The sequence below is a fragment of the Corapipo altera genome, unplaced genomic scaffold, assembly GCF_003945725.1.
Source record: "Corapipo altera isolate COAL_440 unplaced genomic scaffold, ASM394572v1 64, whole genome shotgun sequence".
In the NCBI taxonomy this organism is placed as follows: domain Eukaryota; kingdom Metazoa; phylum Chordata; class Aves; order Passeriformes; family Pipridae; genus Corapipo; species Corapipo altera.
Window position 1 is genome coordinate 10,087,515 of NW_020884893.1, and position 16,579 is coordinate 10,104,093.

The 16,579-nt window shown below is 50.9% G+C and overlaps 1 protein-coding gene across 1 annotated transcript; it reads right to left on the reverse strand.

Annotated features, from left to right (window-relative positions):
- Positions 1-3,222: 3,222 nt before the first annotated feature.
- LOC113948448 (protein TENP-like) lies at positions 3,223-8,495 on the reverse strand. Its single transcript, XM_027646077.1, has 16 exons — positions 8,474-8,495; positions 7,735-7,851; positions 7,393-7,486; positions 6,999-7,106; positions 6,711-6,848; positions 6,265-6,310; positions 5,986-6,046; positions 5,665-5,756; positions 5,388-5,564; positions 5,035-5,076; positions 4,743-4,907; positions 4,381-4,448; positions 4,031-4,076; positions 3,745-3,808; positions 3,571-3,647; positions 3,223-3,291 (listed from the first exon to the last, which is right to left on the reverse strand). The coding sequence occupies exons 1-16, from the start codon at positions 8,493-8,495 to the stop codon at positions 3,223-3,225; spliced, it is 1,386 nt and encodes a 461-aa protein (XP_027501878.1).
- Between the last annotated feature and the right edge of the window lie 8,084 nt (positions 8,496-16,579).

Genomic DNA, 16,579 nt, shown 5'->3' on the forward strand with positions numbered 1-16,579 from the left:
AAGGAAAACTTTGTTACCAGAGAAATGAGAGGTCTGATAGCCCTGGAGCACACCCGTCTGCCTGCCAGAGCCACATCTGCTTAGGCTGATGTCACAGTCTGTTAATATCTGCACATCACAGGGACAGGAATCACAGCATTTTGGATTTCAGAAAAACAAATTGTTCTGGGTAAAAAAAGAAAAAATAAACCTGAGGTTTTAAATGGCCTCTCCAACACCTGTTTTGCCAAGCACTGGATATGATTGCGAGCATGTTATTTTCTACTGGTGTCCCAAGAGGTAGTGGTGGAATGGCACTGCTGCAGAACGGGTCTGGCACTGACCAGGCGAGGGGTGGGGCAATGTTCCACTCTACATTTCTGCCTGAAGGGGACAGGGCTCCACGTTTAAGCAGCGGGCTGGGTACAGCCTCAGTGCCAGAACGCTGCAGCGAGGGGGCTCTGCAGAGCGAGGTGCCAGCAAGTGTGAACGCTGTGGAGCATCGGGCCGGGCTCAGGATTCGGGAGCAGGGAGCTCAGATCCCATTGCTCATGTTCTCTGACACCAGCGTGCCCATGGAGCTGGCAGAGGGGTCTGTGTGACCCTTTTACCCAGAGGGCAGCTGCCTGTGCTGGCAGCTGCTTTGTGCCACTTCAGGGTTCCCGCACTGCTGGGGCTCGTTGTTTCCATCCATCCTTTCTGCCCATGGGTTGGCAGAACAGGCTGTGTTTGCACAAGGTTTTGTTCTGGTTCCTGAGCAAACACCTTCTGGACAGTAAGTAAAGTTTAGCCTCTCTTTTCACACTCGTTTGGCCATCACTTCTGTGTGCATTCTGCCCTGCTGGGGGAGATTCATTTCACTGGCATGTTACAGAGCACTCTGTGATCTGTCACTGTCCCAGGGCTCTGCTTAACCTGGGAAAGAAAAGGCAGTGGGGAGCATGTGATGAGAACTCACTGCTGCGTGGAGCCAGGGCAGGGCTGCGAGCTCAGGGTCACAGAAGAGTGGAAAACTCATCTCGTGCCCCTAGAAATGGCTTTTCCCCCAGGATTTGGTCTCCATCATGCCGATCATCCCACGAGGCTGAGTGGGAAAAAGCAGAGGAGCCTTTTCCAAAGGAAAGGGCAGCACCTTCTCAGTGTAACTCCTTACTTGTGCATCTAAGGCTCTGAATTTCTAGCAAGCTCAGGAGTATATCCAGAGCAGCAAACTGCAATTCAGAATCAATAAGAGCTGGGACAATCCTGTCCAGGAAAATTTCATTAACACTGGAACCATGACAGGCTGGAAAATCCTTTGCTGGGTGAGCAGCAGGAGGGGGTGCAAGGGGCTGGCTGTGCTGCTGGCAGTGCATGGGATTGGGGCTCTCCAGCTCTTGCTTCAGGAATGCCCCTGGCAAAGCTTCATCCCCTGCTCTGTGGGGGTTGGAGAATGGGCTTGTCCCCACTGTATCAGCATTTGAACCATTCTGTTGGTGCATCCTGCTCCATGTGCCACTGGCAAAGGAAGCCAAATATCACCAGGCAGCACTTTCTTCAGGACTGCCCAGGAAGTGATGGATCTTGTGTATGCCAAAGATGCTAATGCAAACGGTTTTTTCAGCATTTCTTTTCCCAGATTAACCCAAAGTGGCAGCTGAGGACAGCACTGCCTGTTTGCTGAAGGCCCAGCTGTGCTGGGGGACTCAGTAAATGTGGTGACTGGAGGGAGAAGCAGAAGATCCCCATTCTCCAGCATAAGCCAGCTCTGCTCCAAGCCTGTGGCTGCTCTCAGGTGGGATGTGAGGCTGGGGGTTGGGGGGTGCAGCTCCTGAGACCCCAGCCCTGCACTGGAGAGGCAGAGCCATGCAGTGAAGCCTAGAGCCAGAATATCCCCTGGCAAAGAAATACATCTCTTTACTACTGTAGCTTATTCCTTTTGGGAAACTGGTTTAAGATATATTAGTCAAAGAATAATGGTTGCAGCTCTACCAGGAAACTTTTATCAGGAGCAGTTCCCGCTATGGCCAACTTTGGGCATTAACATCATTAGTCAGGTCCCCTCGCTGGGCACATAAACCTTCAGGGTTCCTTACTCCTTGTAGTAAATCAGCCTGGCTTGTTTTGTTTGCTTTCCTATTTCTGAGCCTCTGAAATATGAGGTTTTGAAGTGTTTTTCAGCAGCTTCGGGGGCTGGAAATGATGGCTCTAGCTGTGGCAAGCGAAAGCAGATGTAGATGTAATTAATATGGTTCTATGGCTGAGGTGTTATGTGAAGCATCACCATGGGAGGGCTGAGGTTGGAGCTACATGGTCAGGGATAAGGATGCTCCTTCTGGGCTGCACAGCCAGGGTTCAGGATGCTCCTCCTGGGCATCAGCCATGTGCTTGCCCTGGCCAGGGCAGTTGCTAGCAACACCCAGTCACTGTGCTACTGGGGGAGCTTTTGGAGCTTTGTTACCACCCACTCTTCCCTTTTGGATGCTCTTGTCTGTTATGGATGTTTTTTTCCCCCCCCTTTTATCTACTGAACAACCTGGAGACACATCTGGTCAGTAGGAAAGAGCATCCCAATGCCAACGGCTGCGCAGTCTGATGCCTGCAGTCACCTCTCATTCAGCACTTTCTCTGTGATGAGCTTTCTCAGCAGCGAAGTGTTGAAAATATAACTGCCTTCATGTCTAAAATTAGAAACCATTCTGCAGACTGATTTCCTCCCCCTCTTCTTCTTTCTGACCCAGGAAAACCAACAGCCGTAACGTTCCCATAGTAACACGAGACATGGAGGAAAAGCAGATGAAAGATCTCTTGTTGTAGGGGCCATGTCGTCCTGCAGCTGAGAAGGCAGGAGGCTGCTTTGCATCCTTGTAAATGAGTGGAATCTTCATGCTCCCTTAATTAAATGTCTGGACATCTGTATTGGTACCAGTTCTTAGCAAGGCAAAATTCATCTGTTTATAGGTACAAATTGCTGAGGGGGAAAAATGTCAACAGGCACACCAGAAAATGCAGAATTAAAGAGAAATGTTTAATTAAATCACGGAACATTGTTACAATCCATCTTCTGTGCAACAGAAGTGCCAGGGGTAGGGTTGGAAGAGAAAGGTGCTACTGCAATGCTGTTATTATCCAGAACATGACACCATGATGTTTTAGTAGGGCAAGAATGAAGATTTTCAACACTTCAAGCAGTGACAAACCACAGAGTGTGATGTGAGAGTCGACAGAATGCTTTTGCCACTGTTTTACTTCAGATACCAGGCTTCAGCCCAGGGTGGTTGCCTCACCAGTCCTTGCCTCTAGCTGGAGGTTGCAGGGGATCAAGACGTAGTCCTGAGCAGGGGAGGGAGGAGGGCTGAGCATGGTGCCTGTGTGGTTCCATCAGCCCTCACGGGGTTCACCACCACCCACAGCCCCTCTGACACAGCCAGGGCCTGTGTCCCTGGGGCTAAAGAGGGACAGGGCCTATTTAAAGCAACAAAACTTGGTTTCGCAGGTTACCAGAGCTGGAGGAGCAGCCTGATTTATTCCGAAGCTGGGAGGTTAGCATTGCTCCCATGGTCCCTTTAAATCAAACACAACAGGGAGCAGTTTAAAGGTTTTGTTTCTTACCCTGTGAATTGTGACATTGACATCGGTGTAGGTGAAACTGGCGATGTGGGGCAGGAAAACACCTCCTCTCAGGACCACTAGGAAAAGAGAGAGGGGCAGTTGCCAGCTGGGTGCTGCCTGGGTCTGTGTTGAGCATCCCGTGAGGCAGCACCTGCAGAGCTCCCATGTCCTCACCGTTAATCTGGGCCGGCACCTCCTCACGGATCGTGGGCAAGAATAACTCCTCCAGCAAGGCAGCCTGTGAGGGAAAGCCAGGGTCAGCTCACGGTGTGGGACTAAAGCAGGAGGCAGAGACCCATGAGAGAGGGTCCTGATGCTCACAGCACTACTCCTCATCCCACAGGGACCCAACTCTCCCTTCCACCAGGTGCAATGAGGACTCAAAGTCAGTATTTCTGTATTTCCCTGCTGGTACCCACTGCCCAGGATGGCTGGAAGGGCTGTGGCCAGGAGCACCTACCAGCACAGGACCCACATCAGAGGCAGCCAGGCTGAGCTCGATATCCCTGGAAAACAAAGAGCGGCACAGGAGCTGCTGGTGATGAGCTGTAATAAGCAGTGACTTCCCTGTTTCCCCAGATCCCTTGGCTGGGCTCAACTGGGAACAATGCAGGGGGTGGAAGGTGCAATTCCCGCTTTTCTCCCTAACCATGTTTCTGGAGTCTCACTGTTTCCCTGAGGAAGGAACTACCTCTGCAATGCCCAAACTCTAAAAGTTAAGAACTTCCCAGGACCCCTTTGCCTCTCCTTTCCCTGCTGTGGCTGGGATGTGTCCCCTTCAGGCACCCAGAGCACAGCTGGGTTCATTACTCTATTGCTGCTGCAGAGATTATCATCCTTGTGTCCGTGACGCTGAGGTGGAGCCTTGCAGACACGTCCTGTGGAGAGAACAGAGGGCAGGATCAGCGAGGAAATGGCCCCATTTTGACTTTGAACAGTGGGGTGTGATGAACCCATCCGTGTGTTGCCACCCACAACATGCTCCCTGCGTGATGCCACACGGGCAAACGCTGCTGGAGACCTGGGAGCACCGTGATGGGAAAAGGCTGAATCAGCTCCTGTGTGGCTGCAGTCAGACCAGGGCTCAGAGCAAAGGGCAGTGCCCGTGGGCAGCATGGGCAGGCTTGCAGCGCATGCTCCCCGAGCTCAGTGTGCTTGCAGGGCACACTCACCACGTTCACACTCAGGAAGCTCTGGAAAACTGATGATACTGCTCCGATCTGGGCAGTCAGGAAGAGCTTCAGGATTGCTTTGCCTTCCTCAAGCACCACGCGGGGCGAACTCCGGGTCGCAACTTGCAACACCACTGGTAGGTCCTCTTGGAAGAGGGAGCCCATCTGATGAAGGAACGGGGTTATTTCTGGGCATGGAGGCATCCTTGCACCCTCAGGGTGGTGGGTGGGCAGCTGGGGGTCACTGTCCGAGCTGGGGCTGTGCCTTGGGGTGACAGTGACAGCAACACACCTGAGTGATCTTCCCTGCCAGGGTGGCAGTGGTCAGTGGGCTCTGAAAGACAAAGCACAGCTCACGATCAGATTAATGCAGCTGCTGCTCTGGGGGTCGTGTGCAGTGTGGCCATGCAGGTCCTGCATGGAGCCCTTCTCATGCCAGGAGCAGTGTACATGTTACCCTTCGTGGCAAACTCCATTAGACCAATAATATTCTTGGGAGGGTAAGGCTGACTCCTGTGGGCGCTCAGACACACTCTAATTAATTTCTGTGCAAGGCACGTGTCTCCTCCAAGCTGTTCCCAGGGGAGGGCTGTCCCTTCAAGTGCATATCTCCTACTGCTTTCCTTCCTTGCTTGCTCCACTCACCAGGATGGTCGTGTTGAAGGCCCCAGACATTTCCAGGGCAAAGAAGAGGCTGGTGTAGAAGTGCTCGGAGAAAGCCAGGGTGAGGTGGGAAGGGCTGGAGCTTGCTGGCTCTGGCATGCTGAAGGGCACAGGGCTGACTGGCAGGGGGATTGCTGTCCCTGACACCTGGAAAGTTGTCTGCAGGGACACAGGCAAGGACAAAATGAGTTTGAGATGTCTCAGGGCGTTGTAGCACTGGAAGGGAAGCAGCTATGAGAGCTGGAAAGTGAGGACTTACTTGCAAGGAGATGATGATTCCCTGCTCGGAGTACATGGGGGCAGCCAGGGGCACATACCGGACCTGGCAGCTGGGTGTGATGGGGAAAGGAGCTGCAAATGGAGCAGAGGGATACTCAGGAAGAGGAGGGCAGCAGTGGCAGGGGATTGACTCTGGGAAGCATACAGGGAAAGAGCCCGGCAGAGGGAGCAGGTCCCTTGGGAGATGATGGCAGCAGAGTCACTGCTGCTGCAGGGTAGGAGCCCGTCCCACCTCACAACCTGCTCCAAAATGATCCCTGAAGCCCTCAGTCCATGATGGAACTGAAAGCCAAGTGCTCACCTGCCAGAGACATCAGACGTTCGTTTGGGAAAAGCAGCAGTTTGGAGACTTCCAGGCAAATCTATGGAATAGAGAACAAAAAGAGAGGTGATAGATGAATATGGGGGTCTGCTGGCATTGGGTGTCCTGGAATGCAGCCAGGAGCCAGGGGACAATGGCAGTGTCCAGTGAGCATGGAATTGTGGGGCAGAGCTGGAAAAGCACCAGGTAGACTTAACGTACTCTAATTCTTACAGGACTGTATGATGTTGCCTCGTGCCTTTACAAACCTTATCTTACCTTTTCGACATTGATCTGCTTGTCCACATCTGATCCTGAGGAAGTGCTGGGTGAAAACAACAGAGCAGAAGAAGTTAGGTGAGAACCAGCTCAGCCAAGGGTGGGTAAGTGTGTTTTATCTGACCTAAAAGGCATCCAGAGACAATTACCATTATTTTCTATCATCTAGTAAGCCATGATTACAATTCAGAATTGCCACTGGACTTGAACTAAAAGCATTTCTGCTGCACAATTCTAAAAGAGACTGAAACTCTCTCCAAATGGGAAATCCCCCAAAAAGCAGAGCAAAATTCCTCCCATGAAGATAAAACTTTTATGTAGGCCTTTGTTAGCTTTTGGTGAACAGATCGTAACCTGATCACCTTCCTGACTAGAAATGCTTGTGCCTCAGTTTCTTCTTTCCCCCACCACCCAGATCCCACAAGGAGGAAAACCGTGGGGCCGACCTGTCCATCTCCTCTGTGCTCTGCAGCTCCTCCAGGGTGGGTTTGCAGGCAGAGGTCACCAGCTCCAGGTTCCCTTCAGGGTTCATCTCCACATGGAGGTCTGCCAGGATGGACAGTTGCATCTCCTTGGTGGTCGAGCTGTGCCAGGGAGGAGAAGAGGAGGCTGGAGCCAGGGGGTGCTCCTGGTTGTGCTCGCCCCAGGCAACCCTTGCTCCTGCAGATGCTGGATCATTGTGGCTCCAGCCAGGAGCTCAGGCTGGTTCCAGCCCGTGCAGTCCCAGCACTCACGGGGCAGATGTGATGCCGAGGTCCACATCGATGCTCAGCCGCATCCCGGTGTCAGGGACGAGTGTCAGGGAAAACTCATCAACTTTGACTGAGTTAATTTGGCTCCTGCTGGAGCAGAAATGAAGGTGTGGGGAGACCAGCACAGACTGATGTGCAGTCCCTGACAAGCACCAAAAGTCCATGAGATTCTGCACAGGTAAATCCACGCTCCTAGGCCAGCATGGGGTCTGCTACCCTTGCACCCCAATGGAGGAGCCAGGAGATCATTTCTAAATCTCTTGGTCTCCAGGAGGAATTTTGCCCTCTCTGGCAAAATGCCTTTTGTGACAACACTCAAGCACTGGCATAAACCAGGGGTATGGCAGCAAAGGCTGGGCAAGAGAGGGCAACTCACCTGCTTGGGGAGGTGGGAGATGGGTCTGGGGTTGGCGAGGCCATGAGGTCCTGCCTGAGGACCGACTCTGCATGTGGCTTTGAAACTTCAGCAACTGTGGAATAGGACAGATGTTTCATGAAACTCTCTGGAGCTTGTGTCCTGATGGATGGACTGAAACCCACCCAGGTGACACACTTCCATCCCTTACTAATGCCCTGCTGTTAGCAGTAGGCAGGGGGTGATGCAGGTGAGCTGAGTAGTGCCACAAGATTCTGGTGCTGGACTTTGGTATTTCATCACTGAAGATGCCACTGCCTCCCCTCCCCACTGCTGGTGTGGGAGATGTGGGTCTGCACTTACGGTATTTCAGTCCTGAGGGGGTGAGGATGCCACCACAGTCGGGTGACTTGATGGTGTGAGCTGGGACCAGGAGGCTCAGGAGGATGCTCAGGGTGCAGAGCATTGCCATGCCAGCACCTGGAGGAGGAGAAGGAGAAGGAGGAGGAGGAGGAGGAGGAGGGCACCCACAGCAACCTGGTCAGAGCAGCGTGGCCCTGGGCTGACCACTGAGGCACAGAGCCACAGAGCCACAGATCCACTCCTGGATGGGGCTTGTGGTGTGGAGCTTGTCAGCTTTGGTGCAATAAAAACCCAGAGCTCTTGTGTTCTGCTTTAAAAGCACTGACAGATGCTCAGCCTTGAAGAAACCCTGTGCCTGCAAGCAAGAACGGTGCCTGCAGCGATATCACACCTGCTGAAGAGCACAGAACAGCCACAACTGGTATAAAACCACCAAATAAACAGGAGCTAAAATTAATAGAGGAAGGAACGGAAGTTATGGAGGAGGCTGAAGCCAAATGAAAAGGTGAAAGTGTTATCTGTCTCTGAAATACATTTGGGAATCATTTATAATGTCTGTAATGCTCTTATAATATTAAGAAAACAAGAAATTCAGAAAGTTTAACCCGCAGAAAACATACATATTTATCTCAGTCTTTGCAGAAAGTGGACTTCTGGTGAGTGCTGACCCCTATGGAGACACACAAAAATAAGTAGGTGCCATGATATCAAGCTATTCAGTTTGCAAATGCATCTTTACCTCTCCTGGCCAGTCTTCCCATTCTTCTGACTCAGTCCGTGTCTTGCCGTGGCCCCACTGAGGAATTCTACTGCCTTTATATATCCTTCCAACCCAGGCTGATGGAGCAGGAATTGGCAAAGAGGGCTGGGAACACGGACACTGTGGGGACGCTTTGATTTCTGTACCATTTTAATTGTTTCCCCATAGACTTGATTACACTGGCTGTTGACCTGGTGAGGTGAAGTATTGAACAGCAGGTGCTGGGGCAGCTTGTCTTCACTGTGGTGTTCCTGAGGAGCACAAAGAAAGGTCTCTGGGTGAAGGGTGCCAAGATATCAAACATTGTTAGAAAGCAAATGTGGGTGTCTTTGCTCTGCAGCTGTGCTTTCTCCTGGACACCACAATGACAGCCAACTCCATGTCCACTTCTACTGTGGACACAGGCTGAGAGAGTTGGGGTTGTCCAGCCTGGAGAAGAGAAGGCTCTGGGCAGACCTTAGAGCCCCTTCCAATGTGTAAAGGGGTTCTGAGGAAGCTAGAGGGGGACTTTGGACAAGGATGTGGAGTGACAGGTCAAGAGAGAATGGCTTCACACTGACAGAGGGCAGGATTAGATTGGAGATTAGGAAAAAATTCTTCCCTGTGAGGGCGGTGAGCCTCTGGCACAGGTTACCCAGAGAAGCTGTGGCTGCCCCATCCCTGGAAGTGTTCAAGGCCAGGAATAGGGCTTGGAGCAACCTGGGACAGGGGAAGGTACCAGACCAGAAGGGATGAGACCTGCATGTGTTGTGCTGAAGGAGGTCTTGACAATTCGTCAAGGATGTCTTCCATTTCCATCAGGCCTGGGTAAGTCTGTTGAAGGTAATGGAAGTGTTTCTGTTGGGTTCAGCAAGTTTTAGACCAGATAGAAGATACGGAATGGCCCATGTGCAATAATTCCTTCATCTCTTTAACCCACTACTAACTAAAAAACACTCTCAATATTTATTATGACTGGTATTAAAAAGAATGGGTAATATCCACTCTCTTCGATAATATCCCTATGAGCACTGAAAGCATTCATGGAAAGGAATCAAGAGTTCCTCTCCTTCCTGTGTTGAGTCCATTGTGTTCTCCTGCCTTCCTTTGGGCCTGGGGGATAGAGCATGGACCACCTGCAAACACCATGTATACACATCCTCCATGGTCTCACCAGCTCTCCTTTGTGCTCTGTGTTGTGACCTCCCATGCCTCCCTGATATTTGTGATCTCAACTTTGAGGCACGACCAGTCTTCCAGAGAGGGTTGAGCTGCCCATTTCAGTCTGACTCTCTTGGCAGAAGGGTGAGGTGTTCAGTGCTTGTTGAAACACCTGCTGCCTGGGCAGCAACCATTGTCCTTTGTGCACTGGTGACTTGAGGTGCTGGGTGCTGGTTCCAGGTGCATCTTGACACATTCAAAGCCCTTGGCTCTCCCCAGCACTGTGTTGCCTTTCTGCTCAGCAGGACAGAAAAATGCCAAGAAAAGCAGAGTTCCAGCCACATTGTGCATTTCCATTGAAGGCATCCAGAGAGCAGTGTCAAGAGAAAATATGGAGATAGAGCAGCCTGCCAAGGGAGAGCAGGATTTGCAGTTCTACACTGATGTTCACAGCCCATTGAGAGGCAAGAAACGTGTTCAGAAAAGTAAATCAATTGAGAAGGTTGCAACCCCCAGATGAATCCCTTGTGGGGAAGGTGTTTCACAGGATCTGACTTTGGTAGGGACTTGGACACTGCCTAAAAAACTCTCTGAGAAATGAGTCTTTGCTGTGTTTTAGAGCAGCAGCGGGGAATTTGCCCCTGTGATTTCCTTGTTCCAGTGCAAGTGGTATCAGCAGCTCTCCCTGAGACTGGGGATTTTCTGGGGAGCATTATTATCACTTCCAGCAGTGCAAGGGTTGGGGATAAGCCGCCACCATGGTGCTTAGAGGTGGATTTTCTCCTCCTGAAGAGCTGTTCTGGACCTGATGATGCCTGTGGAGGCTTAATTAGGTGTCAACTCACAACATAATGACTGATCAAGTTACTAGCGCAAAAGCGTCTTTCTGGCATGATGTGCTCCTTGTTTGGAGTTATCCATAAATCTTACACTCCTGCTAGATAAGATGTAAATCTCCCTGTCTGGGCTTAGCAGTGGGCCACCGAGCACGGCACTGGGAGAGAGGTAATGACGGATTAAACCTCACCACACGTTTTATACAGAAGTGAAGAGAGGAAATAAATTACTTGGTGCTGCAGTACCGTATGGGAGGGGAGCTCTCAGAGCCAGGTCCTGCTGGGTGGGGTACCCAGGAAGGGACAGGTGAGGGCACAGTGGTGACCACTAACCTCAGGGGAAGCCTCAGTGACAGCAGCAGCATGACCAGCCAGAGCAGAGCTTTCCTCTAGTGCAGTGTTTAGTTGCTGATGTGCCATTTGGGAACTGTCTCCACCTCGTTGTCTCTCTCTGTCCATTGAAGCCCACACTCTCCCATAAGGCTCTGCTGTCTCTGGAATTCTGTGAGCAGCCAGTCCAGATCAGAAGATGTCAAGGCTTTGGTTCATTCTGTTCCTTGGTGGGTGGCTGGCGTGGTCAGGAGGAGCTACTGCCCCAGGAGCTGTCATCAGGACTGACCTTGGAATGATTGACCACGGTAAGCACTCAGACACATTAGTGTCCGTGTGTGGACGTGATTCCACCTGTCCATGCTCCATGCTTCACATCTAATATGAACCTGCCAGGCTCCCATCAGCACCCAAGGATGGCAGAGATGGCTGCAATCAGAATTCACAATGCCCAAAGAGTCCTGCTGGGTCCTGGGTGTGTTGGGATAGGAATATGTTAAAAGTGATATTTTATTCAGTGTGGTGGGAGTGCTGCAACCCCTCACCCTCTGGCACAGGCTCCTCCCTGGGGGAGTTGTGCTGTATTCCCTGTATCGTCCAAACTCTCCAGCAGGCTCTGCTGCTCTGAATGGGAGTGATGCTCTGCAGAAAATGGCAGGGGAAGCTGCAAAAAAAAAAAAAAAAAAAAAACCAACATCAAACCCATCAAAGGCATCTCGGGGTGAGTGATGAGCCACAGCCTCGCACTGGAACCGGGGACGAGCAAATAAAAGTAGGAGGTTGGGAAGTGTCAGCCTGGAGGCAGCTACGAATCACTCCCCACTAACAAGAGGGATATTAAAGCTGGTGATTTTCTGCATGGCTGTGTCTACAAACACACGGAGAAACTATAACTTAAAGGCAACAAAGCACGTCCGCTCCTGCCTCAGCACCATCTGGGGTGGATGTCGTGGCTCTGCAGCACTGGGGGTTGGTTCTCAAAGCTGGGGTGCCCAGCTTTTGTCCACGATGGCCTGAGGGAACCCCAGAATTTCTGGAGGATCAGAACTGGCCCTCCAGCCCCCAGATCCATGCTGGGTGGGGGCATGGAGACTCCTTGAATGCCGTAACATCTTTTTTTCTGATTTTTTTCAAAACTGAACTTTGTGGCCTTTTTGCTGGGAAGAAACTTGTTTTGAAATTTAAAAGTAGTTTTGAATGGAAAGTTTAAACAAGAAGGGGAAGAGAAGAAGTGATAATATCAGTGAGATGTCACTTTGCTGTAAGCATCTAAGCCCAGGCATAAGGCTCTGACAGCTCCCTTTTCCCAGCTCTTCTCCTCTGTTTTTCCCACAGGCTGGAGGTGAAAGGTTTCTGTCCCCCGGTGATCTCAGTGGTGTTCTCCCCAGGCTCAGGGCTCTTCATGGCTGTCTTAGTCCAAATGACCAGGACTGGGAAAAGGTGAGTGGAAGCTGGTGCCAGCAGGGCTGGGGGACTTGTTCACCCTCTGGGTTTGTCCTGCACTGACCAAGCTTTGCTCTGAGCAGCTTTGTAAGAGGAAACATGGAAATTGCTCTGGCTGCAAACCTGACGGCCAGAGGGTGGCTGGGGCAGGACATCACAGGCATCCCCAGGTCCAGCCCCAGGAACTGCCACATCACCCTCATCAGTGTTAGAGCCAACCTCCCCAGCAGGTACGTCCCAAAGGACACATCACTGGTGTGCCAGGATTGACAATTCCTAAGGGGCAGGTAACAGCACTGTTGGACTTTTCAGTCTGCTGGTTTGGATTTCTACAGTACACACACACCTACCAGCAGGCAAACATCAGCAGGGCAAGGTAGGGACACCACTGTGGTAGCTTTGCTGTCCCCAGGGTCACCCCTGGACTTTGTGCCATTAGTCCATCACACCTGAGCACAGAAGCTCCTGTTAAGTCCCACCCATGTGCTTTTTTGTTGTTAAATCCACAGAACGTGCTGGTGCTGGATGTGCCTGTCGCAGAGACCTGAGGGATGGGGATGTGTGGCTGTGACCCACGCTGTGGCCAGGACCCAGTGGGGATGGGTGGGTGAGGGAGCAGCAGCGTGCTGGGCTTCCCAGGGTGTTTCTTCCTCTTTCCTTGGCTTTTCAATAGTTTGAATCCACAAGTTGAAACAAAAAGACCCCATCACCCCTTGGTGAGGCTGTCCTGCTGTGCACTGTCAGAACCAGCTGGGCATGGCTGGGCAGAGGCCACGTGTCCTGAAAGAACTGATCTCTAAACAAACCACATTTGCATCATCAGGATGCAACGGTCCTCACCTCCTGGAGGAGGGAGGCACAAGAAGGGGACCCCCTGCTCTGCAGGGTGCGTGTGCTGTGAGGGGTGGGGAGTGTGTCTGCAGCTGTGTGTGGGGATTAAGGACCTCAGAACAAGTCAGGACTCACAGAATGAGTTAGATTCGGGCTGGTGTCGGGATTTATCAGCTGCTTTGCAGATATTGATCCCGAGCCTGTAGCTCACTGACTGCTGGATAATTCCTTGTCATTAGTAAGTCAATAAACAGCTTCGATCCTGCTTTCATCGAGCTGACAGGATTTGAACACCTTTTCCTAGGGACAGGGAGCCGGTGTGGAATTGAGGATGCCTTTGGAAATTTTTAAGAAATTGTATTTTTAAGAAATTGCCCTGACAAAAACCCTCTGGGGAGGCAGGCTCTGAGAATCCTGTCTGCTCTCTCTGTGCGCTGCCAGACCCACGGGGATTTGTTCTGCACCACGGGTAAGGAATTATTCTCCTTGGGAGTACTCAGAAGTGAGGAAGGAGCTGTAAAACCAGCTCTCCATGAAAACTGGGGTTTATGGTGCCTCTCTTCATGGCGCTGCAAACATGGGCAGCGCCCAGTGCATATTTTAGAGAGATTTCCCTAATTGTTCTTGCATTAACTAAGAGACAGTTGAACAGATTGAGTCTCAATTCCCTTGAGAAGAACAAAAAATGAATCCAAATATCTGTACACAGCCCTCCTAGGGAAATTAAGGCTGAGAATCTTGGCGGGTGCCTAGTTAATTTTTCATGGAACAACTCCACTATCACGTAACTGGTACTTGGTGCCCTGGAGCACTTACTGGAGGTGCAGCCTTATCCAGTGCTGTCCCCTGGAGCCCTACACAGACCCAGCAGCCCTGATCCTGCAGCATCAGGGATGTACCTCAGTGGTCCCAGAGGGATAACAGGGCAAACCCAGCTTGTGCTGGCTCACAGATCCCCACAGAGGCTGTTTCCTAAGGCAGAGAGACCATGTTGCAATGATGCTATCAATGGGAGAGCACAGCAGATCTGTCTCATTTTCCAGCCATGGCCAAGACATTTCACTCAGCCTGTCCTGGTCAGAGCTTGCTGACCTCCTGCTAATGTCAAGGTCTCGGATGCTTCTGGGGGTTACGTGCCCCTTACTGTTTGCCTGACCTCTCCATTGCAGGTGATCCAAGCAGGGAGAACTGATGTGAACCTGTCTGTTCACATCACTCCTATTCTTCTCCCTTTGACCAAATCCGTTCTGGTTTACTCCATGTTTCTGTCCTCACTCAGTGATTTGGCTTTGTGTCCTTGGGGCTTTGAAAGTCACTTTAGCGAGACCTGGACATCAGCATGTCATTGTCTTTGTTGGAATCCACCTCGGGTTCTCCAAAACAGTGAGTGGTCAGAGACCTCTTCATTCAGCAGCCGCTGGGGAGAGGCCAAGTTACTGTCATGCCTGAAAGGTCACTGCACAGGAGCTATTCCCGGTGATGCCACCTGCCCCTTCCCTGTGCACTGACCAGTATCAAGGTTGTCTTTATAATAATTCAGGTTTCGGACAGTGGTTGCCCAGAGCATAAAGTGATTCATGATGGATGATAACATAACACCACCTTGTTAATGCTCTCTTCCATCTTATCAGATGTCATGATCTTGCCATGTCATGGGGCTTTGTGCTCCTGGCTGATCAGGTTGCAAGGAGAGTGACAACTCTTTCAGTGTTTTGACACCTTTGCCACCCCTTCCTTGGCCTTTAAGTAGCCAGGGTATTTTTGTTTAAGGTATTTTTTTAAAACTGGTAATAATATGTGACGAAAGCTGGCTAATCTGCTGGAAATATTTATTTCCAAGTTTGCAGAAAGTATTAACTCCGAGCACGCGTTTTTCTGGGCTGTTTTCATTGGAGCTGGGGAGCAGCCATTCCCATCCACCCTTGTCATCAGTGAGGGCACTGGGCAGTGAAGGAGTGAACAGTTCACCCCTGTTCCCTTTGGCCTGTGCATTGTCCCTCCAGCACACACAGCTTTTGCTGTGCAGGTCGGGATGTGCTCCACACACAGGGACCACATTTGGTCTTGGGTCCCCAGGGGAAGGTTTCTTTTCCTTGCCCCAGAGAGCTGCTGCTCTGGTGCAGTGGCTCTGTGTACCCTGGGCAGCAATCAGGGCAGGGGACTGAAGAGAGCTGTGGGGAGGAGGCAGAAGACCCTGGGCAGCTGCAGGACATCTGTTGCAAGGGGTGGTGTGGCAGGGAGGTGCCTCTCTTGGTGCGCCCACACAGGGATCAACAATCCTTCCAGGACTTCAAAAAGACCCCAAATCAGCCAGCTCTGGCCTGGGAGTTCCCTGGCTTTGTGGGCAATGTCATCAGCCTCTCAAGCCATGAAAGCATCCCAGCTCCAGTCCTCTGGAGTGCCCTGAGCAGAGGTGATGGACCTGGAAGCAATGCCATGCCAGTTAGAACAGGGCAGCATTTTCCAGTCTCTGAAGAGTCTGTCAGCTCAGGGTATCTGCTAGGCCATGACACCTGATCAATGCACCTTGTCATTCCTTCCCAATTCAATAACCCCTTTTCCTCAGTTATCAAAGGGATCATGAGCTATTCCAGTCCCTGGACAGGGGCTGTTGGCTTTAATAAATGTTGGGTTCAGTCACAGGCTGGAGGCAAGTTTAATGAGAGTGCTGGGCATGTCCTGCTGGCATGGACAGCAAATACCTGTCTGTGTTACTATCTCTACCTGTCTTTACACTGAGAAAGGTGCTGCCTGGTCCTTCATTTATCACCCATAATTTGTGGCACATCCCCACTTGTGGGCTTAATGCTCAGTACTGCAGCCCCAAAAACTGCAGAAGTACTTACCAGGCAGAGGTGGCCAGTGTTTTGACACATTTTTTGGTCAAAATCTCAATTTTATTTGAAAAAAAAAAAAAGGTATTTTATCAGGGCATGACATCTCAGCCATGTCCACACTTTGACAGGCTGAAAGGATGATATACCAAACCAGGCACCCAGAGCTGGCTGAGTCTGTGCCTACAGGTGGTTGCTCAATGATTTACCTAACTCCTAACATCTCCACGGAAATATTTGCAGTGGAAGTCACCAGAAACCAAATATTGTTTGTTTTGCTCCCCACCAATTATTCTGTATGTCCTAAATGATATCACTTGCCTTTTTCCTGTTGTGAAGCTCTATATATGACGATCCTTGATGCAGGTCATCCTCAGAAGGCAGGGACATTGGCTGGAGAGAGCCTCGTCCTCGAGAGCTTGGTCAGGTAAGAGCAAACTTACTCCTCAAAAAGTGTGCTCCTTGCTGCTGCAAACCCTCAATGTTCCTTTGAGAGTGTTGGCTTTTTAGCAAAAATTGTTATTCTTGCCTCCTACCTGCTTGAATTATGCTCCAGCAAGTAAAATGTACAGTGCCTTTCACTGTGAGTCTCTCAAGAACAGATGTGAGTGTTCACTGGATTTGCAGTCCTTGCAGAAGAAAGGGTATTTCAGGGTTTTCATAAACAATTA

What these genes read in the sequence shown, in the direction of transcription:
- LOC113948448 (XM_027646077.1), bottom strand. Translation starts at nt 8,495, where the DNA reads ATGGGAAGACTGGCCAGGAGAG. An exon ending in TGGCAGGGAAGATCACTCAG is followed by an intron (nt 4,908 to 5,034) that starts GTGTGTTGCTGT and finishes TTCCTTCATCAG; the next exon opens with ATGGGCTCCCTCTTCCAAGA. An exon ending in CTGATGTGGGTCCTGTGCTG is followed by an intron (nt 3,809 to 4,030) that starts GTAGGTGCTCCT and finishes TTTCCCTCACAG; the next exon opens with GCTGCCTTGCTGGAGGAGTT.